The following is a 23314-nucleotide window of genomic DNA, read 5'->3' on the forward strand; positions in this document are numbered from 1 at the left end:
ACACAAGTGATATCAGCACATATTCATATCCCCATAATTAAAAAAATACATGATGAGCCATAAATATTTACATTATTAATCTTACATCATTTGATTTGTATCAACAATATTCTCTAAATCAATAAACTTTCTGCAATGTAAATGTAAAATAGCTTATGTATTCATTTTCTTACAAAATCACAAGTACTATTCATTTATTGGTTTCTCTGATAAAAAACACTTATAGCAGTGTGCCTGTGCTTCAAACCCAGAATCCTAGTCTTTCAGTTTCAAAGCCATCCAGGACTGGGAAGTACATCAGAATTTTATCTCCAATTACACACACACACACACACACACACACACACACACGGACACAGAGCCAGTAGAACAATAGCCTTGAGCAAAATATCTCAGGGACAGTGTCCAGACCCTGAGTTCAAGCACCAGCACTACTTCAAATAAACAAACAAAGAAACAAGGAAACCAAAAAAATAACACCCACCTTACTTTTATTAGTCAGCAACTAGAGGGTCAGCCCTGAGATCTGGGCATCTGGCCAGACCTGTTCTTTAACAAGCACTAGATTCTAGCTGATGGGGTGGCTCAAGCCAGCTACTCAAGGACAGCAGAGTTCTGTGGATCAAGGTCCAAACCCAGCCTGGGCACAAAGGGACTTGAGACTCTTATCTCCGATTTACCTCTTGAAAATTGCAAGTGGGGCTTTGGTCAATGGTGGGCAGTGGCCTTAATCTGAAGAGGTCAGGAACAACGCTCAGGCTGAGTTAAACATTTTGACCCACAAAGAAAAATACCTGGAGCCTATGTATAAAATACTTAAAAACAAAAGAGCTGGTCATACATCTGTTTATCTCCACTTTTATTGGGGTAAAATATCCATGATAGAAACTTCACACTTCAACCACTGTAAAATTCAGTTGGGTTATCTTATCCAGACATGTGTCATCTTTACAAGGTAAAATTTTATGAATTGAAAACTAAATGAATCCTTTCCTCATGATTATCTATGACTTAGCCAGTAATTTTCTCTAGTGCTCCAGGGTCATCAATTATACTAATGACAGGAGACAAATAAAAAGAATGAGTACAGACAGGTATGATTTACATGAATGAGTGTTAAATTTTCTTCCTTCCGCAAAACCATATGGATTTCCTACCTCCTGGTCTCAAGTTCTGGTTTGAACATCTTGATCAGGACATTTTTGAGTTCCCTATTCCTCAGGCTGTAGATGAAGGGGTTCAGGAAAGGAGTGACCACTGTATACATCACTGAAGACACAGCACTGACCCTGGTAGAATGTGACACAGCTGATCCAATATAAGCTGCCAATCCTGTCCCAAAGAATAAACACACCACTGACAGGTGAGATACACAGGTGGAGAAGGCTTTGTACTTCCCTCCTGATGATGGAATTCTCAGCACTGAAGAAATAATTTTATAATAAGAGAAAAGAATTCCAAAGATTGTAGGAAATCCATATATGATAGCAACAACATATTTGAAGATAGCATTTGTGAGTGTGCCTTTATAGGAAAGATCCAGGAATTGAGAAGGGTCACAAAAGAAATCTGGGATTTCCAGTTTTTTGAAATTGGTCATCTGTAATGCCATCCACACGTGCAGCTGTCCATCCAAGAAGCTGGTGACAAATGACAGCAGAATCAAGGAGACACAGAGACAAGGATTCATGATGAGAGGGTAATTCAGGGGGTGACAGATGGCCACAAAGCGGTCAAAGGCCATGGCAGTAAGAAGCATAAAATCCATACAGCCAAAAACAGTGAAGAGACACATCTGTGTGAGGCAGCCTGCACAGGAGATGGATCTGCTGCGACTCTGCAGATTCACCAGCATCTTGGGGATGGTGGTAGAGATGAAGCAGATGTCATCTAAGGACAGGATGGAGAGGAAGAAGTACATTGGGGTGTGGAGGTGGGGGTCAGAGCTGACAGCCAGGATGATGAGCAGATTTCCGAGCACTGTGATCAGGTACATGGACAGGAAAAGCACAAAGAGCATGGGTTGTACTTTTGGATCCTCTGAGATTCTCAGGAGAAGAAAATGAGTAACATAGGTTAGATTTTGTGCTTTTTTATCACCTGCACAACTGCTCAGAAACAAATACATCTTGATAGAAAACAAAACCTTATCACGGAATTAACAGCTCTAAATATTTGTAATTCAAGAATTTACAAGTTTGAATTTTGCACCACCTATGCAATACAGTATACTAGTGAGTGTTTGTGAATTATGGCACTCCTTTACTTCTATAGTTCCCTCTCTGTGATGCCTTTTCCTCAGGCTTTGGTCTACATGCATGCCCCAGTGACACACAGCTGTGTTAGAAAGCCAAGAACAAAAAGGCTGGCTAGAGCAAGAACCCCTGACAGTACAACACACCCTTGTGTCATGTCAGGGGAGCAGAATCCAGGACAGGAGAATGGATCCAAGAGTTTTACACATTTATGATGCACATCTCTGCCTAGGAGCCTATTTTTGGATCCAGTTCCCTGTCCTAGGGTCTAGGAATTTCATCCACAGAGAGGTGGGAATGTGGACTTTCATGTGTAGATTGAGATTCTGGGTTGAAAACTGGGCTGGAGGATTTCTGGAAGATTCCCCGGAGGTAGGGCCAGTAATAGGCCAAGCCACTAGAGCAGTCAGTGCAGGTTTCCATCCATTAGTGCAGTGAATATTTGTATCCCACTGAAAGGAAAATCCAATCCCATGAACAGTCACTCCTTATTCATCTTGACTGTGACAGCAGGAAGGCAGGAATCTACTTCTGGTTCCTCTGCACTTGACTCTTCTGGTATTATGGCATGGTAGGGAAATGGATAGGCCTGGAAATGTGGTATTGAATGAAATAAGTTAGGCTCCGTGAAATAAAGGACATTTATTCTTTTCTAAAACACGGATATTAGATCTCAAGTATCTCAATATTTGAATACACTTTCGATCATGTGTATCAATGCACATACAAATTGAGTAAAGGAAAGGATTCTGATGGAACAACTCCTCCCATCAAGTAAGCTGTAGTTCAACCACATGAATAGGAGGAAGCTGAAACAGCCTGCTCCGTAAAAATATACAGTGTTCCAGGGGCAGGTGGCTCACACTTCTAACTATTCCAGAGGCTGAGGTCTGAGATTCAAAGGTGGAAGTCAGTCGGTGGCAGGGATTCTGAGAAACTCTTGTTTTCAATTAACTAGCAAAGAGCAGGAAGTTAGGAGGAGGCGAAATGAAAGGACCTCCAGGAACTTAGGAAAGTATTTTGAACCATTTATATGCTGCTACATTTGGTGGCCCACAAATGAGAATGGAAAGCACAATAGGTAATGAATTCTCCATCACGTATACTGGTACACCTAAACTTCAACCCCTACCTGCAAGTTCACTGAGGTCTAAACTTTCCAGTATCCATATGGTTAGGGTTTTACAAAGGCATCCTCACCCCCTGTGATGCCCAAACCATCCTACCTGTCCTCATGCTGCAGAGAAGACATTCCTGAAAGTCCTTCACCACCCATCCTGCCCCACTCAGTTGTTTAAGCTGCTTCTCTCTTCAGCGAAGACCAAAGTGACAGATCGGAGGACCCCAGATCTGGTACCCAGCACAAGTCCAGACTCTGTCCTCAGGAAAGAGATGAAGACACAGAAGGAGCAGAGATGGTGGTGATGAGGAGACAGATATAGGACCAGTGTCCTGGAGACAGGAGAGGGAAGGATCATCCTTGACTTCTATAGGGCCTTGGAGAATTAATACCCACAGCTCACAATTAACCAAACTGTGCGCATTAACAGGCCAATTCTCTGGACATCTCCAACATAGGTCTGACAGGATCATGAAAAAAAATCCATGTCATGTGGCCAGAAGTGTGGCCTAGAGTAGCGTGCCTGCCTAGTATGCACAGAGCGCTAGATTCGATTCCCTGGAATCACATATACAGAAAAATCCAGAAGTTGTGCTATGACTCAAGTGGCAGAATAGTATCACTGAGAAAAATATGTTCAAGGACAATGCCCAGGCCCTGAGTTCAAGGCCCTGGACTGGCAAAAAAAGAATAGGATTTTAAGTAGTTGTGCACTGGTTTCTTTATTATGATGATTAATATTAATTTGTTGTACCTAGATGTTACAGTTCAACATAGCAGTTTGTGAGTACATGCATTTTGGTTGTTGACATCCGTTCTGTCTCCACAACTCTCCCAACTTCAATGATATCCTCAATATTCTATTTTTTTAAAATAAATATTTGAATTACATTAATGTAGTTGTCCAAAGGAGTTGCCACTCAATAGAGCAGTTGATGAACACAATGCATCTTGATCCATATCACCACTTTCATTCTCCTTCATTCAGCCCAAACTTCCCTTTCTTCACTTGTCTTAATTTTGTAGGGTTTGTATAGAATCTTTAATAACATATCCCACCTTTTGTCTTCATTCTTCTACCATCATCTGTCCTACCTTCTACATTTCCAGTACTCCATTTTCTGATACTCATTTTGTTGGATGGCATTTTGGACTTTCCAAAGATGTACAGCATTTAAACTCTATGCTAAATCTATTATATTTCAGTTGATGAATTGGTGTTCCCTTGTCTTGAGCACATAGCTATGTAGCATGTTTAACATCTTCATTTCTAGACTTCAATTTCTCTATCTTGCCACATTAGTTTTCTAATTTCATGGCTGTAAACCTTCAAGACTTTCCAAAGTGCAACTGTGTTTTCCAGGGTTGTGGAAATAGTTTACAGGGAATTTAAAATATAACGACAAAGTCGAGGTTTGTTGAAATGGAGGAGTTTTATTAAGACATATTTCAGTTACTTTTTACCATAATCGGAATACGTGTTCTCAAGTTTGATCTTAATATGGGTAGAAGTCTGAGCTTTATGTTGTGTCATTTGTCCCAGTGAAATGGATGGGTCTTTAAAAAGTTAGGAGCAGAGAAAGAAGCAAGTGATTCAGATGAGATTTATCTGGGAAAGGATCTAATGCACATTGGAGTTTTTAGGTTGAAATTTGATTATCAATAAGGAGTTGTACAAAGGGTTGATCACTAACCATGTCAACTTGTAAGAGCAGTACATGTCAGGCAATGTCAGCCCTTTCACTCTCTCCCCTCAGTATTCAGAGTTACACAGGATGTGCTTTGAATATTTTTATTGATTTCTCCTCTCTCTCTCTCTCTCTCTCTCTCTCTCTCTCTCTCTCTCTCTCTCTCTCTCTCTCTCTCTCTCTCTCTCTCTCTCTCTCTGTCTCTGTCTGTCTCCCTCTCTGTCTCTGTCTCTGTCTCTCTCTGTGTGTCTGTCTGTCTCCCTCTCTCTCTGTGTGTGTGTCTCTGTCTCTGTCTCTCTCACTCCCTCCCTCCCTCCCTCCCTCATTCCCTTCCTCCCCTTACTCTCTTCTTTAAACTAGGTCTCTCCTCTTGTCCCTCTCACACCACCTAACATGTACCAGCTTTCTTGCATTCATTCTTGTGGACTCAGTGAATTTTCTAAAGAATGACGTCATTTTAATTCCTCCCTGCACATAACCTCATTTCCAGAGTAAACTGGGTACCTTTTCATATTACCCCACATGAACATAAGTGTACATTTGTAAATTAAATCTAGCTTCCACCTATGAGAGAAAATATGCATCCTTAGTGTCTCTGGGTTTGACGACTTCATGTGAATTTTTTCCTAGAAATTTATTTCTTCACAAATGATTCAAGCTCATTCTTCCTAAAGGAGGAGGACAATTCCCTTCTGTAAATATTCTTCCTTCACTAAGAAGCAGATTTGTGCTCCCGTTTCTCCTCTTCATTTGTTAACAACAGGACGTACTCAGAGACTTGGACCAAACACACCAAAAAATCTAACCACCAGCTCTGAGCTTGTGTCTCCAATTCTACCTAACATTCAAAGTTCAAGCCCTTCATCCCTGCAGTGCAATAGCCCCAGCCCAGCTGGGTCCCCGTGCGCTGTTTCTTCGATGGATTAAGATCGTCCCATGTGATGTAGCAGAGTCCGTGGATTCACTATAGCACAAGTATGGGGAATGCATTGAACTTGCACCCCTTGGGAATGATCCTGGAGTGTGGGGAGTAGATCTTAAAGTGGACTAAGGGTTAACATTCAAGGTGAGAAATGAAGGGCCAGATTGACAGTTGTTGGTCATCGAGATTGGTTACCAAGCAGTGTTTGTGGAGAAGACAAGAGTCCACACACCTGTGTTGCCCAAGGCCAAGGCCCCTTGTCAACAGAATCTGGGAGGATGGCCTTGAGCAAGGGGCCACAAGAGGACTAGCAAGTGGTGCCTGGGGAGTTGTCAGGAGGGTGTGTCTGGAAGGCCAGGCAAGGGAGGAGCTTATAGGGGAAGATGTCAGAGGGCGGCAGGGCAGCCACAGCAAAATATAAGAAGAGAAACTAGCCAGATGGCTCATTATGGACGACTATCCCTGCTCTAATTCTTCCTTTTCTTAAGCTCAACACCTAACATATAATGGACTGGTTTAAGTAAGTATGGTCTCCCTACCTCAGTCTCCTGATTGGATTGCAAGTTCACTCAACAATCTTGAAGCTTGATAAGAACATTTGGTAATGATAAGAAAACCAGAATTATCTGTTCGGTGTGAAAATATCAGTGTTATAGCACACTCAATTACTGAGAGAAACCAAACAAAGCAAGTTAGAAGAACTGTATGTGTATGTTTGTTACCATGTTAGAACTAAGAATCTTCCAAAAAGTGTGCATTCGCCATGGTCTTGAGAACTGTTGCCTCTGCATCTTTAAGTCTGGGCCTGTCTCCTCCCCAACTCCTCCCTGTGAGCCAGGAAAGAGCCTTCAGGTGGAGCTGTCTGAAAGGGCAGGGCAGCCAGAGTACGATATAAGGAGGGGAACTGGACAGCTGGCTCATTCTGGAACCCGGCACCTGGAGGATCAGGACTGCATTTGCCCACCCATCCCTGCTCTAATTCTTCCATCCCTTAAGCCCAACATCTACCATATATGTGTGTGCAAATGTGTATATGTGTGTGTGTGTGTGTGTGTGAAAACCACACATATATACTAATACAGTGATTGTTGGTGACTTGAACATACCACTCTCACCTATGGATAGATAAACCAGGTAAAAACTCAACAGAGAATCCTGAGAATTGAACAATTATATAGACCATGTAGATCTAACTCACATCTGCAGATTATTCCACACCACAACATCAGAATATACATTGTTTTCAGCAGCGCGTGGAATTTTATCCAAAATAGACCACATTTGGGGGAATAAAACAAACCTCTGTAGATTCAGACACACTGACATTATTCCCTGCATCCTCTCAGACCACAAATTGGAAATGAACAGCAATCTCCACCAATGAAAACCCTGAAAAAGATGGAGATTGAACAACACAGTGTTGAATCACCATTGGGTCCTTGAGGAGATCAGAACAGAAATTCAACAGTTTATGAAATTTAACAAAAAAGCACACAAAATACCAGCTACTTTTGGCCACAGCAAAGGCTGTTCTCAGAGGAAAATGTATAGCTCTGAGTACTTATGTTAACAAACTGGAAAAATCACAAACCAACCATCTAAGGGCCCACCTTAAACTCTTGGAAAAAGAGCCACAAACCAACTCCAATCCCAGTAGAAGGAAGCAAATTATTAAAATCAAAGCAGAATTAAATAAATTGGAGTCCAGACACACTATAGAAAATATCAACAAAACAAGGAATTGGTTCTTAGAAAATATTAACAAAATTGACAGACCCTTAGCAAATCTACCAAAACAATGAGGGAACACAGGCAAATGAACAAAATCACAGATGAGAATGGAAATAAAACACAAATTACCAGTATCCAGAGCATCCTATGGGAATACTTTTTAAACCTTTCTGCCAGAAATTTGAGAATCTAGAAGAGATGGATGAATTTCTAGCCAGTATTAACATACCCACACTGAACCAAGAAGACCTAATCCAGCTAAACAAACCTATTTCAACTCCTGCCATAGAAATGGTGATAAGAGACCTCCCATAAACGAAAATTATAGGGCCAGATGGACTCACAGTTGAATATCCCAAGATATGATAAGGACACCTGCTCAGCCATGTTCATCTCTGCACTGTTCACAATAGCCAAGTGATGGAAACAACCCAGATGAATGGATACCAAAATGTGGTAGATACATTCAATTTAATTCTACATAGCCAATAGATAAGATAAATCAATTATTTTCACTGGGTAGTGGATGAAATTATAGCTAATCAGGTTCAACAAGATAAGTGAAGACCAAAGGAACAAAAGGCTCATGGTATCCTTAATAAATGGATTTTAAATCCATGCAGTACAGGAGGGATAACTCAATATTTGGGTACTGAATATTTTGGACATGGTATACATGATATAAACATAACTACATAGATGTAAAATACATGATGGGATAGATACTTTAGAAATAATGTTGTATTAGCTAGATTGATATATATCTATGACATATAAACCCTCAGCTTAATTTAAATTATGGTCTCAAAATCTATGTGCGAGTGTTTGTACATAGAGAATTCCTTTTGGAATGTTTGTTCATTAAAAATGACATATGAAATATGATGTAAAAATCAATGTTAATGAAAACTTAAATTAAGTACAAAAAGATAGAAATTAGGTCATGCTTCTTTCCCGTTCTATTGCAGTGTGATGGAAGAAGGTGAAATAATCATTAGAATATTATGCATTAACAAACTAGCAGAGCAATTTTGTCTTCCTCCTTCCACACCCATTGTTTCTCTCAGAGAGTGACTCTTTAAAAAGCACAGGCTAGTCATGAGAGTTTGGTAGGATAGAAGTGTGCTTGACTAGCATACATGAAGACACAGGTATATTCTTTGGTTTCACAGACTAAGAAAAAGCAGGAAGTGTGGCATGGACTCAGTGATAGTGCTAGCCTGGAGAAGAAGCTCAAGGAAAGTGGTAGGTGCTGAGTTTCAGCTTCCAGTGTGGTGAAAAAAACCCCACAAAAACCAAAAAACAACAACCAAAAAAAATACCACAGACCAACCTAAACTTTGGGAAGACATGATGTATCAGAGATTACCTAAACAATTACCAAATCATAAAGTGCCACCACAAATCAGGTGATGAAGGAGAGTGAAGGATAATGCTCCTTTCGACCTAAGAAAAGGGACAAAACCCAGAGAAAACACAGCCATACCCCCTGGGGAGAGGAGGGAGGGCTAGGAGGTAGGTGTTTGTTGGCCACACCTGTGGGGCCAGCCTACAGCAATTGAAACTAGGAATGCATTTAAGGATGGTTAGTTCTTTTTTCTGTTATTTTTTGGCAGTTCTATGATCTTAATGCAGTGCCTGAGAACTCCCCTTGTGTTGTTTTTAAGAAGCTATTGCTATACCATTGAGGCACAGGACCAATTTTAGCGTTTCTTTTTTTTATACATTTTTATTGTAATTAATAAAAGGGTTACATGATATTTGCCAGATAGAAGGTGCATTAATTCACATACATTGATACCCTTTCACATGTATTGGTACCCATTACCCTCCCCTCCACCCACCACCCACCACCCGTCTTGGTTTTCCTCCCTTCCCTATCCAATTTCAAATAACCAATTACAAATAAATTCAATATATCAGATAACAAAGTGAGATACTGTAACAATATGAGATACAGAAGGGACAGCAAAGGAGATGAGGGATAACGTACTACATTAAGGACAACAATCATTCGTTATATGGCTTTTGTTTCAATAACAATTAGCTTCATACTATATGGCATTATGTATCAAGGTTTTCCTCTATTGCAGATCTCTGCTAGTAGAGCCCAAGGTTTCTACTGATTATGACAAATGAGGAAAACCATTGAGCCTAAGTTCCTTTGAGTCTGGCTTACTTCACTTAATATGATTTTTTTCTAAGTCTTTCCATTTCCTAACAAATGGGGCGATGTCATTTTTTCTGACAGCAGCATAGAATTCCATTGTGTACAAATACCACAACTTGTTGATCCACTCATCAACTGAGGGACATCTAGGTTGGTTCCCTATCTTTGCTATGGCGAATAATGCTGCAATGAACATTGTTGTGCTAGTGGATTTAGTATGCCCTAGATTCTGGATGGTTGGGTAAATGCCAAGTAGTGGAATTGCTGGGTCATAGGGGAGTTCTATGTTTAGCCTTTTGAGGCACGGCCATACTGGTTTCCATAGTGATTGAACGAGTTTGTACTCCCACCAACAGTGTAGTAGTGATCCCTCCTGACCACATCCCCTCCAGCATCTGTTACTATTCGTTGTCCTGATCCTGGCCATTCTAACTGGAGTGAGGTGGAATCTTAGAGTTGTTTTGATTTGCATTTCTTCTATGACCAGAGATGTTGAGCATTTCTTCATGTGTCTATAGGCCATTTTTGTTTCTTCTTCAGAGAAGACTCTCTTTAAGTCTTTGGCCCATTTTTTAATGGGATGGTTGTTACTTTGGAGATGAGTTTTGGGGTGATTCAATTTTCTGAGTTGTTGATAAATTTTAGATATGAGGCCTTTGTCCGTTGTTTGGTTGGTGAAGATCATCTCCCACTCTGTAGGCTTCCTGATTAGTTTACTAGCTGTGTCCTTTGCCATACAAAAGCTCTGCAGTTTAATGGAGTCCCACTTATCCAGCCTTTCTCGGATTTGTTGTGATTCTTGGTCCTTATTAAGAAAGTTTCTACCTGTGCCAAGGAGGCCTAGTGTATCTCCTATTCCTTCTTGTAAAGTTTTCAGTGTGTCAGATTTTCCCTTCAGGTCTTTGATCCATTTGGAGTTAAGTCTACTGCAGGGTGACGAAGAAGGATCCAACTTTAGTTTTCTGCAGGTGCTTAACCAGTTCTGCCAGCACAACTTGTTGAAGAGGCTGTCTTTCTTCCATTCTATTTTTTGGTTCCCTTGTCAAAGATTAGGTGGCAATAGGTCTGTGGTTCAAGATCTGGGTCCTCAGTTCTATTCCATTTGGTCTTCAGGTCTGTTCTTGTGCCAGTACCAAGCTGTTTTGAGAATTATAGCCCTGTAATACAGTCTAAAGTTTGGAATTGAAATTCCTCCAGTGCAGTTCTTTCTGCTAAGAAGTGTTCTTGCTATACGGGGTCTTTTATTATTCCATATGAAATTTTGGATTGCCTCTTCTATTTCTTTAAAGAATGCCATTGGGATTTTGATGGGCATTGCGTTCAATTTGTAGATAGCCCTTGGCAAGATTGTCATTTCACAATGTTGATTCTTCCAATCCAGGAGCATGGGAGGTTTTTCCATTTCCTTAGTTCTGCTTTAATTTCCTTTTTCAGGGTTTAAAAGTTTTATCAAAAAGGTCCTTTACATTCTTAGTTAAGCTAATTCCAAGGTACTTCATTTTCTTTGAGGCTATTGTGAAAGGAGTTTCTTTCCTGATTATTGCCTCGTTCCTCTCACTGTTGGTTTAAAGGAAAGCAGTTGATTTTTGAGGGTTAATTTTATAGCCTGCTACCCTTTTAAAGTTTTTACCAGCTCAAGGAGGTTGGGAGTAGAGTCTATAGGATTCTTTATTTTTTTTGCCAGTCCTGGGCTTGAGCTCAGGGCCTGAGCACTGTCCTTGGACTTTCTCAAGGCTAGGGCTCTACCACTTGAGCCTCAGCACCACTTCTGGCTTTTTTCTATGTATGTGGTACCGAGGAATCGAACCCGGGTCTTCATGCATGCTAGGCAAGCACTTTAACAACTAGGCCAAACTCCCGGCCCCTATAGTATTCTTTAAATAAAGAATCATGTCATATGCAAAGAGGGATAGTTTTATTTCCTCTTTCCCTACTTGGATCCCCTTTATGCTTGCTTCTTGCCTATTGCACTGGATAGGAATTCTAATACTATGTTAAAGAGGAGTGGAGAGAGTGGGTGTCCTTGTCTCGTTCCTGATTTTAGAGGGAATGGTTTTAGATTTTCACCATTACGTTTAATACTAGCAATGGGTCTCTCATACACAGCCTTTATTATATTGAGGAATGTTCCATGGATTCCTAGTTTCTCCAGAGCTTTTAACATGAATGAGTGTTAGATCTTATCATATGGCTTTTCCGCATATATTGAGACAATCATGTGATTTTTGTCCTTGTTCCTGTTGATATGCTGAATTATATTAATTGATTTGCTTATGTTGAACCAGCTTTGCCTCCCTGTGATGAATCCAATTTGATCATAGTGTATAATTTTTTTGATGAGTTGTTGTAGACGGTTGGCCAGTATTTTGTTGAGAAGTTTTGCATCGATGTTCATCAAAGAAATAGGTCTATAATTCTCTTTCTTTGATGAATCTCTGTCTGGTTTGAGAATGAGGGTTATACTGGCTTCATAGAATAAGATTGATAAAGAACCTCATTTTCAATTTTGTTGAAGAGCTTGAGGAGTATTGGTGTGAGCTCTGCTTTGAAGACCTTATAGAATTCAGCTGTGAATCCATCTGGCCCTGGGCTTTTCTTAGGTGGAAGTTCTCAAATTGCCATTTCTGTTTCAGAGCTTGAAATAGGCCTGTTGAGTTGGGTTAATGCTTCTTGGTTCAGGGTGGGTATGTTAATATGGGCTAGGAATTCATCCATTTCATCTAGATTCTCAAATTTGTTGGCATAAAGGTTTGAGAAGTATTCCCTCATGATATTCTGGATCTTGTAATTTCTGTCATGATATTACCATTTTTGTCTGCAATTTTGTTAATTTCGATATGCTCTCTTGCTTTTTGGTAAGATTTGCTAAGGATTTGTCAATTTTGTTAATTCTTTCAAAGAACCAACTGCTTGTTTTCTTGATTCTTTCTATAGTTTTTTTGGATTCCAAATCATGTTATTCTGCTTTGATTTTAATAATTTGCTTTCTTCTACTAGGATTAGGGTTGGTTTGTTGCTCTTTTTCCAGGAGCTTAACGTTAGACATTAACTTGTTGGTTTGTGAATTTTCCAACTTGTTGTCGTAGGCACTCAGCGCTATAAATTTTCCTGAGTACTGCCTTTACTGTGTCCCAAAGGAGTTGGTATTTTGTGTTCTCCTTATTGTTAAATTTCATAAACTGTTGGATTTCTGTTCTGATCTGTTCTATGACCCATTGGTGATTCAATAATGTGTTGTTCAGTCTCCATGAGTTACAGGGTTTTCGTTGGTGGAGATGTGTGTTCAGTTCCAATTTGATGCCTTTGTGGTCTGAGAGTGTGCATGGAATAATCTCAGTGTTTCTGAATCTCTCCCGGTTTGTTTTATGGCCTAAGATGTGGTCTATTTTGGAAAATATTCCATGTGCTGCTGAGAAAAACGTATATTGTGTTGTTGCTGGGTAGAATATTCTGCAGATGTCTGTTAGATCTAGTTGGTCTATATAGTTGTTCAGTTGTATGGTTTCTCTGTTGAGTTTTTGCCTTGTTGATCTGTCCATAGGTGAGAGTGGTGTGTTAAAGTCACCGACACTCACTGTATTTCTATCTATGTATGGTTTCAGTGTAAGTAAAGTTTGCTTGATGAATTTCGTAGCTCCGGGATTGGGTGTGTAAATATTTAGGATCGTTATGTCTTCCTGGAGGAAAGATCCTGGAGGAAGTAACCTTCTTTGTCTTTTCTTACTAATTTTAGTTTGAATTCTATTTTATCTGATATGAGGATGGCAACTCCAGCCTGTTTATGGGGCCCGTTAGCTTGATAGAGTTTAATCCAACCTCTCACTTTCAAAAGATGATTGTTTTGTTGGGTAAGATGTGTCTCTTGAAGACAGCAGAACGATGGCTCTTGCTTTTTGATCCAACTAGACAGTCTATACCGTTTAATTGGAGAGTTAAGTCCATTGATATTGAGAGTTAGGATTGAGAGATATTTATTGGTTCCTACCATTTTTAAAAGTTTTTATTAGGGCCTGTGTCTTGACAGTTCTTGTTGTCCTTAGATGGTATGCTGTTTAGGTGCCAGTTTTAGCTTTTCTAAGTATGTGGTTGCAAGGAATGGAATTCAAGTGTTTCTGCATCCTAGGCAATCTACCTACTAGTAGATTACTTGACAGGAGCTTAGTTCTGTAGAGATAACAGGCCCTGTAACTTTTATCCCACCTTGGGGAATCATGGATTTCAAATCAAAATTTCCTGAGTAGGATTGCAAACTAGAGCCAAAAGTCTGCTGCCTTTCCCAATGTTTTGAACCCATTTGATTTCTTGACCCTTCCCAGAGCCCCACAGATCAGTCAGTAGTTTATTGAGTCTGCGACAGTTACACACATAGTCGAAGATAGAAAGAGAAAAAACATTCTGTGTGTATGAATGTGTGTATGTGATTATATCTATCTATCTATCTATCTATCTATCTATCTATCTATCTATCTATCTCTCTATCTATCTACCTATCTATATCCACGTCTATACACACACGAAGGAGTTCTACACAGCCACAGACAAGATAAAAAAGTGGCATTCACTGGGTAGTGGATAAATTAGAGGGAATCTGGTTGAGTGAGATAATTCAAGACCAAAGGAACAAGCGATGCTTAGTAGCCTCAATAAGACTATATAAGATCCAAACCATACAATAGCAATGACTCACTATTGGGGCCGCTGTGTGGGAAAAATGAGAAGCCACAAATATGTCAGTATGTTTCAAACAATATCAGAAGCAAAATGGAGGTTCCTCAAAGACTAATTAAGAGGCTCCCATACAGTCGAAGCTCCCATACAGTCTAGCAATCTCAATACTGGGCATTTACCCAAATTACTAAAAGCCAAAACATAAGAAATCATCCAGCAACACCATATTCATTGCAGCATTTCTTGCCATAGCTAATATGTGGAGCCAACCCAGATGCCCCTCAGTAGAAGAATGGGTCAAGAAAATATGGTATGGCGGGGAGTTTGGCCTAGTGGTTAAAGTGCTTGCTTAGCATGCATGAAGACCCGGGTTAGATTCCTCGGTACCACATATATAGATAAAAACCGGAAGTGGTGCTGAGGCTCAAGTGGTAGAGCTCTAGACTTGAGAAAGTCCAAGGACAGTGCTCAGACCCTGAGCTCAAGCCCAGGACTGGCCAAAAAAAAAAGAAAGAAAAAAAGAAAAAAAAAAGAAAAAAAAGTAGATATGGTATATGGGTGTGTGTGTGTCTCTGTGTATGTATATGAGTATGTGTTTTTCTGAGTATATATATATACATACATATATAGGTGTGTGTGTGTGTATATATACCTATAAATATATGTTAGTGTATTCCATATAAACATAAATACACACATATAAAACTATGAGCATCTAATTATAACTCGAAAAAATATTCTAAGGAATTGAAGACCAAGGAAAATTATGATAAGCAGAGTAGTCCAGGCCCAGGGGAATGTAGGGTGCATGATTTCCCTAATTTGCAATGATAGAATAATATCTCTGATGTAATTCTGACCTGAAAGCACAGAGTGAGCAAATGTCTAAGCTGAATCTTGTCAACTCAGCCTCAGAGGATCCAAAACAGTACTGTATGCTGTACCTAAATAAGCATAGATGGTGCAACAGTGTAAATCAGCAGCGAATAGCATCTCCAAAAGAGCTATAGTAATGTACCTTTTCAGTTTTTAAACACAAACTATTTCAGTTATGTTAGCACTGAACTTATTGCTTATGGATAGAAGACATGAGATTAGAAGAACCTGGAGCTTAATTCTTTTGCCAGTCCCTAGAAGCAGGTCTCTTGTACCTGGTCTCTTGTTTTCTAATTAGGTGAAGCGAATTTACAGTTCTATTGCCCTGTGATGGATGTAAAAGTGGTTAGAATCAAATGATTAGTAGTGCACCAATGCAACTGGAGGTAAAGGCCTTTTGTCTTCCGTCCTTTCTTCTTCTTTCATTATTTCCTTACGTCCCCCCCACACACCATACTTTCTCTCAGAAAGAGACTCTCTAAAGGCGCACGCTAGGGCCAAATTTTGGCCAGGTGGAAGTGTGCTTGACTAGCATACATGAAGATCAGGGTAACATTCTTTGGTTCCACATGCTAAGAAAAAGCCGGTAAAGGGACTCAAGTAGTAGTCCTAGCCTGAAGAAGAATCTCAAGGAAAGTGGCCAGGCATTAAGTTTAACCTGCAGGGTTGGTAAATAAAAACACAACAAAACAAAACAAAAAAAAACAGAGAAAAATATCCAAGGAACATCATAAAGGGTGTGGCATCCTAATTGATTAGAGATTCCATAAAGAATTACCAACTCAGGAAACACCAACACATTTCACGGGATGAAGGACAGTGAAGAATTCTGCTCCATCAACCCACACTTACTTTCAACCTAACAGAAGGTACAAACCCAAGACAAAATACACCCTTACTCCAGGTGATGAGAGAGAAGCAAAGGTTGTAGGTGTCTGTTTGCCACACCTGTGGGGCCAGTCTACAGCAAGAGAAACGAGTTTTTTTAGGGATGCTAGTTCTTTAATTTCTCATTCCCCAGTCCTGAGACTAGAACTAAGGGCGTGAGAACTCCCACTGAGTTTCTCTTCCAAAGCTATACCACTTGTGCCACAGGACTAATTCTAGCTTTTCTATGTTGCAAGGAATGGAACTCAAGTGTCTGTGCATCCTAGGTAAGCAATCTTACAAGTAGAGTTCTTGAGAGGAACTTAGTTGTGTAGAGATATCTATCCCCTGTTCCTTTTCTCCCATTTTGGGGAGTCACGGATTTAAGTTAAAATTTCCTGAGAAGGATTGTAAACTAGCGCCAAAAGTCTTTCCAAATGTTTTGAACCCTCTTGATTTCCTTGGCTTTTCCAGAGTCCCTCAGAATAGACAGTACTTTACTTAATCTGAGAGACCCGCACAAATAGTATGCGAAAGAGAACAAAAACAATCTGTGTGTGTGTGTGTGTGTGTGTGTGTGTGTGTGTGTTGATTGTATAAGTTTTCTGGTCCATACAGGCATGCTCTGTCATTTGAAATTCCCTGTGATTCTGTCCTTGATCAGATATGTGTTAGTATAGAAAATTATGTGTAAGGTTTCTACTGCCTTGATCACCTTTTGACCTAATCACAGCCCATCTACTCAATGTGTGCACTCTTGGGGAATGTGCTGGATTGATGGAGAATCCCCACACACCTGTGCTCTGTGATTTGAACAGACATTCTCCTCCTTCCCTTAGGATTCTCCTTATGGATGTAGGTAGCACCAGAAAGCCAATGGCAGTGGGATATGTATGTCTGAGGACACGTTGCTTGCAAGTGTGCTAGATGGACATTAGGGAGGGAGAAGGAGCTAGGAGATGTTAGGGTGTGGTGGTAAGTGAAGTGCTGTCCCATTGTGAGGCGGTGGCGCCAGCAGAAGCCCAGGAGAGCCGGCAGGCAGGGTCCTTTGCCAAGGCCCCCGGGGTTCCAGCCTCCCAAGTTCAACAGCCAGGCAAGTTGTGCTTGCCATGGATGTAAGGGTGAATGGCCTTGGCCATGAACCGGGCAATTCTCTTGACAGCTGCTTTGTTGCTGCGGAGCAGGGGTGGGGGAGTAGCGATGATGGATCCAGTGAGGGCTCAGGCTGCCCTCAGGCCTGGGGGATGAAATGTCTCACTGGCAGCAGCACCTGCCCCTGTGACCCCAAGAACCTCCCTGCCCTCCTCCTGTCCTCCTGCTTTTATTTGGCCAGAGGGTCCCTGCCAGGTACCGGTGTGGGTCAGGGCCGGCAGCGGCTTGCCTCCATGGGAGGTGGCTGCCCCTGTGCTCCTTACCCAGCAGCTTGGGCACTGGCTCGACTTCTTTTCGGTGGGTGGGTGATGTAGCCCATGTGCCTGTCCACCTTGACTTACGGGCGATTGGACAGCCAGGGACATAGGGATGGTGGCTGACTGGCTCTGCTCTGAGGATCCATGGTGCCAGGAAATGCCAGGGCCCGCCTGTGCCCACTTGAATTGTCGGGCACAGCGCATTTGCCACAGCTACCAGGCCCCAGGATCTTCGGGCCATTTCTACCTCCCCAGGGCTGCAGGGTAGCAGCACAGGCTTGGCATAGGGTGCTGGCATGACAACTTGAGGCCGCCTGGGAGCCACTGGAGTCCTGGGGGGCACGAGCGAGTGGACTAGCTGGGCCGGCACGGGGGAAATCAAGCCGGGCTTGGGGCAGGAGCACGCTGGCATCTTCAGGGCACCTGGGCACCAACTGCCTGGCAAGCACCCACCACCTGTGGAGTCGGCCACCTTCGGGAATTTGGAGGACCACTGACTCCATCCGTTGCTGCCCACAGGGGGCACTGAGGTTTTCAAAATGAACAGACAATTCTGGTTTGCTTATCATTACCAAATGTTCTTATCAAATTTCGAGTGTAGAGTGAACTTGCAATCCAGATAACCAGAAGGAAGGCCATACTGACTTCAAGTCTTTATTCTCTTTCAGGATTCAAAGATGTCCTACAATTTCAGACAAAAGGAATGAGCGCTGTCCTCAGGTTGATTGTCGCATGGTTGCTCACTCAGCAGGGGTCCAACCTGGGAAGTGCCAAGAAGAATTAGATGGGGAAGAATGGCCCTGGGGTACCATGGATGGACAAAGCCCAGGAGTGTGGGGAGTGGATATTAAAGTGGACTTACTGATAGCATTCAAGGAGGAAATGAAGGGCCAGATGCACAGGTGCTGGTTACCAGGATTGGTTACCAAGCACTGTTGGTGGAGAAGACAAGAGGCCACACACCTGAGTTGCCCCAGGGCCAGGCCCCAAGGCATGGAAATCTAGGCAGATGGCCTTGACTAGCAGCCCCAAGAGGACTAGCAAGTGGTGCCTGGGGAGTTATGAGGAGGGCCTGGCTGTAAGGCAAGGCAAGGTACATGTTGGCAGACCCCGGGCTGGGAAGCCAGGGATTGGTTGGTGCAAGCCAGGGAGGACCTTACGATGGGAGCTGTTGGATGTGGCAGTATAGTCAGAGCAGATATAAGGAGTGGAATTGGCCAGCTGTCTCTTTCTGGATGACGGCGCCTGGAGGATCAGGAGGGAGAGTGGTGCCTCGCAGCAACCAACCAGAAAGAGCAGTGCCAGAGCACGGTAAGTGAGTGATCCACGGGATGCAGCCACGGGGGTGAGTGACCTGGGCCTCTGTGGGACGACTCAGCTGGGTGGGCATCGGGATGGAGGTGCAGGAGTAGGTGTGCACGGCAGTGAGGCAGCTCCAGGAGTGCTTGGGCTCCAGCACCAACTCGGAGGAGCTGTGCAAATCCTTGAGGCTGCTCTCGGTGCTGACAATCACGACTGACATGCTGCCCATCACGGGTTTGAGAAGCACAGTGTGGGGCTTCGGGAAACACTTGCAGGTGGGCACTTTGGTCCAGGAGCTGGCCATGCATTGGGCGACCTTGGATCTCCTGAGCTGCCACCCTGTGCTTGTGTCAGCCCTTCTGCTTCACAAGCTCCCTGAGAAGCAAGGTGCTCCAGATCCCTGAAGGGAGAGTCTGGGCCTGGAAGAGACGGAGGGGGAGACATGGAAGGAGACAGCTGTGGCTCCTTTTTGTCAGAGCAGGGGGGGTGGCCTGATGGATCATGGAAGCCAGGTGAGGGGCTGCTGAGTCTCTGTCGATGTGTTGGTTGGTGGCCATAGGACGCAGCTAGAGTGGGTGTGGGGAGCTGTGCGGCAGCTCCAGGAGCGCCTGGCCTCCAGCAGCGACGCAGCGGTGCTGAGCCAGGCCTTGAGTCTACTGTCCCTCCTGCCCATCTTGCCTGAGATGCTGGCAGCCAGGGAGCTCAGGACAGCCAAGGTTTTCCGCAAACAATTGGAGGTGGGCTGTTTGGCCAAGGTAGTGGCCAAGCGCTGGAAGACCTTGGTTCTCCTGGTCCACAACCCTGCACTCATGGCAGAGCTGCTGGTGCAGGTCCCTGAGCTGGCCAGCGCTCAGGAGCCCAGCATGTCTGAAATGGGGCGGGAATATTTGGGGTTGGAGTGGAAGGAGACATTCCAAGAGACGAGTGCACGTGATGTCTCCTGGGCAAAAGCCACTATGCCTGGAGGTGAGTCCACAGGTGCGGTCCAGCTCACCTGTGGTCCCAGGATCCGAATGAGCTCGAGCGGGCTGGCAAGATGTCTGCCATCCTTTGTCCTGGCAGCGTGCATGAAAAGCGTCCCCGAAGGTCCCCAGAGTCCCCTGTGGGCAGCAAAGGATGGTGTCATTGGTCCTTGGAAGGCTGCAGAATCCCAAAGGTGGCCGACTCCACTGGTGGCAGGCACTTGCTGGTCAGTTGGTGCCCGGGTGCCCTGAAGATGCCAACGAGCTCACACCCCATGCCCAGCTCCCTGTCCCCTGTGCCTGCCCGGCGATTCCACTCTCTCGTGCTACCCAGGGCCCCAGTGGCTCGTTGGTGGCCCCAAGTTGTCAGGCCAGTACCCTATGCCAAGCCCGGCGCCCATACCCCGCAGCACAGTGGAGGCAGCAATGGCCCCAAGACCCTGGGCCACGACATCACGGAGCGACTGTGGCAAATGTGCTGTGCCCGATTATTCTATGGTGCACAGCTGGGCCCTGGTGAGTCCTGGCGCGAGCTATTCTTGCGGATCCACGAATGCTCAGAGCAGCGCCGGCCAGCCACCACCCCTAGGTCCCCGGCTGTCCAGGCCCACGGAAGCCAAGGTGGACAGGGGCAGGGGCTCCAACACCCACCAACCGAAAAGGCGTCCAGTCAGGTCCCTAGTTCCTGGGTCAGCAGCGCAGGGGCAGCCACCTCCTAGGGAGGCCAGCTGCTGCCGGCCCTGTCCCGCATTGTTACCTGTCAGGGACCGGCTGTCCTGATAGGAGTCAAGGACAGCTCTGCCCACACAGAACCAGGGCAGGGAGCTTCTTTGTGCTCTGGGGCAGGTGCTGCAGGCGGTGAGAGGTTTCAACCCCCAGTACTGAGGGCCCCCTGGGACCCTTGGGCTCCACACGCCCATGCTCCACACCAATAAGGCAGCTTTGAAGAGAATTGCCCGGATCATGGCCAAGGCCATTCACCCTTACATCCATGGCAAGCACAGCTTCTCTGGCACTGAACTGGGTAGGCTGGGACCCCAGGGGCCTCGGCAAAGGACCCTGCCCACCGGCTCTCCTGGGCTTCTGCTGGGGCCACAGCCTCACAATGGGCCAGCACTTCACTTACCACCACACCCTAACACCTCCTACCTTCTCCTCCCTCTCTAATGTGCACCTAGCACACCTGCAAGCAATGTGTCCTCAGACACATATCCCACTGCCATTGGCTTTCTTGTCCTATCTACTTGAATAAGGAACATACTCAGGGAAGGAGGATAATGTCTCTTTTAATCACAGAGCACAGGTGTATGGGGCTTCTTCATCAATGCAAACACATTTCCCAAGAGTGCACACATTGAGCAGATGGACTGTGTGTTTATTGCAAAAGTGATAAAGGCAGTAGAAACCTAACAGATAACTTTTCTATACCAACACATAACTGATCAAGTACAGTATTTCAAATGAGAGAGCATGCCTGTTTGGAACATAAAACCTGCACAATCACAACACACACACACACACACACACACACACACACACACACAGAATATTTTTGGTCTCTTTCTCTCATAGGCTATGTGTGCAGCAATCCCATACTGAATTAAGTACTCTTGGATTCTGGAAAGCACAAAGAAATCAAATGGGTTCAAAATATTTGGAAAGACAGTAGACTTTTGGCTCTAGTTTACAATCCTACTCAGGAAATTTTAACTTGAAATCCATGGTTCCCCAAAATGGGGCAAAAGGAACAGGGGCCTAATATCTCTACAGAACTAAGCTCCTCTGAAGGACTCTACTGGTAAGATTACTTATCTAGGCTGCACAAACACTTTAATTCCATTCCTTGCATCCACATGCATAGCAAAGCTAGAATTGGTCCTGTGTGTCAAGTGGTATAGCAATAGCTTTGGATCAGGCCCTTAGTTCTAATCTCAGGACTGCCAAAAGAGAAACAAAAGTAAAGAGCTAGCATCCCTAAATGCGACCCTCGTTTTTCTTGCTGTAGACTGGCCCCACAGGTGTGGGAAACAAAGACCTACTGCCTCTGCTTCTCTCCCATCACCTTAGGGTAAGGGTGTGTTTTGCCTTGGGTTTGTACCTTATGTTATGTTGAAAGGAAGTATGGGTTGATGAAGCAGAATTCTTCACTGTCCTTCATCCCGTGAAATGTGTTGGCATTTCCTGATTGGAAATTCTTTTTGGAATCCCAACTCCATCAGGCAGCCACAAACTTTATGCTTCTCCTTCCATTTTTTTGTTTTTGTTTATGTTGTGTCTTTCTTTACCAAGCCTGAGGCTTAAACTCAGTACATCACCACTTTCCTGGAGATTATTCTTCTTCAGGCTAGCACTACCACTTGTGTTCCTGCACACATTCCTGCTTGTTCTTAGTATGTGGAACCAAAGAATATTATCCCAATCTTCATCTACGTTAGTCAAGCATACTTCCGTCCAGCCAAATTTCGGCCCTAGCCTGTGCTTTTCAGAGGGTCTCTTTCTGAGAGAAAGTGCAGGGGTGGGGGAAGAATGGAAGGAATGAAGAAAAGAAGCAAGAAAGGAAGGAAGACAAAAGGCCATTACTTCCAGTTACATTGGTGCAGTACTAATCATTCGATTCTAATAATGATTACTTCCCCTTTTACATCCATCATACTGCAATAGAACAGGAAATTAGCTTCACCTACTTATAAGACAAGAGACCAGGTACAAGAGACCTGCTCCTAGGGACTGAGTAAAAGAAAATGAATTCTTAATATGTCCAAGCAATTAAGCTCCAGTATCTTCTAATTTCATGCCTTCTGTCAATAAGCAATAATTCCAAGGCAAACATAGCTGAAATTATTTGTATTTAAACACTGAAAAGTTACATTACTATAGCTCATATAGGGATGATATTCCCTGCTGATTTATCCTGTTGCACCATCGATGATAATTTAGGTACAGCATACAAAACTGTCCTAGGATCTTCCGGGGCTGAGTTGACAAGATTCAGCTTAGACATTTGTGCACTCCGTAACTTCAGTAAGAATTCTATTAGAGATATAATTCAATCATTGCAAATGAGGGAAATCATGCAACCTGATTTTCCCTGGGCCAGCACTACTCTGTTTATCATAATTTTACTCAGTCTTCCATTTCCTTAGAAATTTTTTTGGTTAGAATTAGATGCTCATTGTTTTTATATGTGTGCATGTATGTGTATATAGAATACAGAAACATACATTTATAGATGTATATATATATATATACAGAGACACACACTCACATACACACAGAGAGATGCACACACACATAACATATCATATTGACCCATTTATCTACTGAGGGCTTCTGGATTGGCTCTA

The 23314-nt window shown here is 43.3% G+C and overlaps 1 protein-coding gene across 1 annotated transcript; it reads right to left on the reverse strand.

Moving 5' to 3' along the window:
- Positions 1-1011: 1011 nt before the first annotated feature.
- On the reverse strand, positions 1012-1996 carry LOC150068333 (olfactory receptor 7E24-like). Its single transcript, XM_090321572.1, has 3 exons — positions 1642-1996; positions 1158-1356; positions 1012-1054 (listed from the first exon to the last, which is right to left on the reverse strand). The coding sequence occupies exons 1-3, from the start codon at positions 1994-1996 to the stop codon at positions 1012-1014; spliced, it is 597 nt and encodes a 198-aa protein (XP_090177698.1).
- Positions 1997-23314: the final 21318 nt, after the last annotated feature.

The sequence above is a fragment of the Megascapheus bottae genome, chromosome 1, assembly GCF_031878675.1.
Source record: "Megascapheus bottae isolate mThoBot1 chromosome 1, mThoBot2.hap1, whole genome shotgun sequence".
NCBI classification, from domain to species: Eukaryota; Metazoa; Chordata; class Mammalia; order Rodentia; family Geomyidae; genus Megascapheus; species Megascapheus bottae.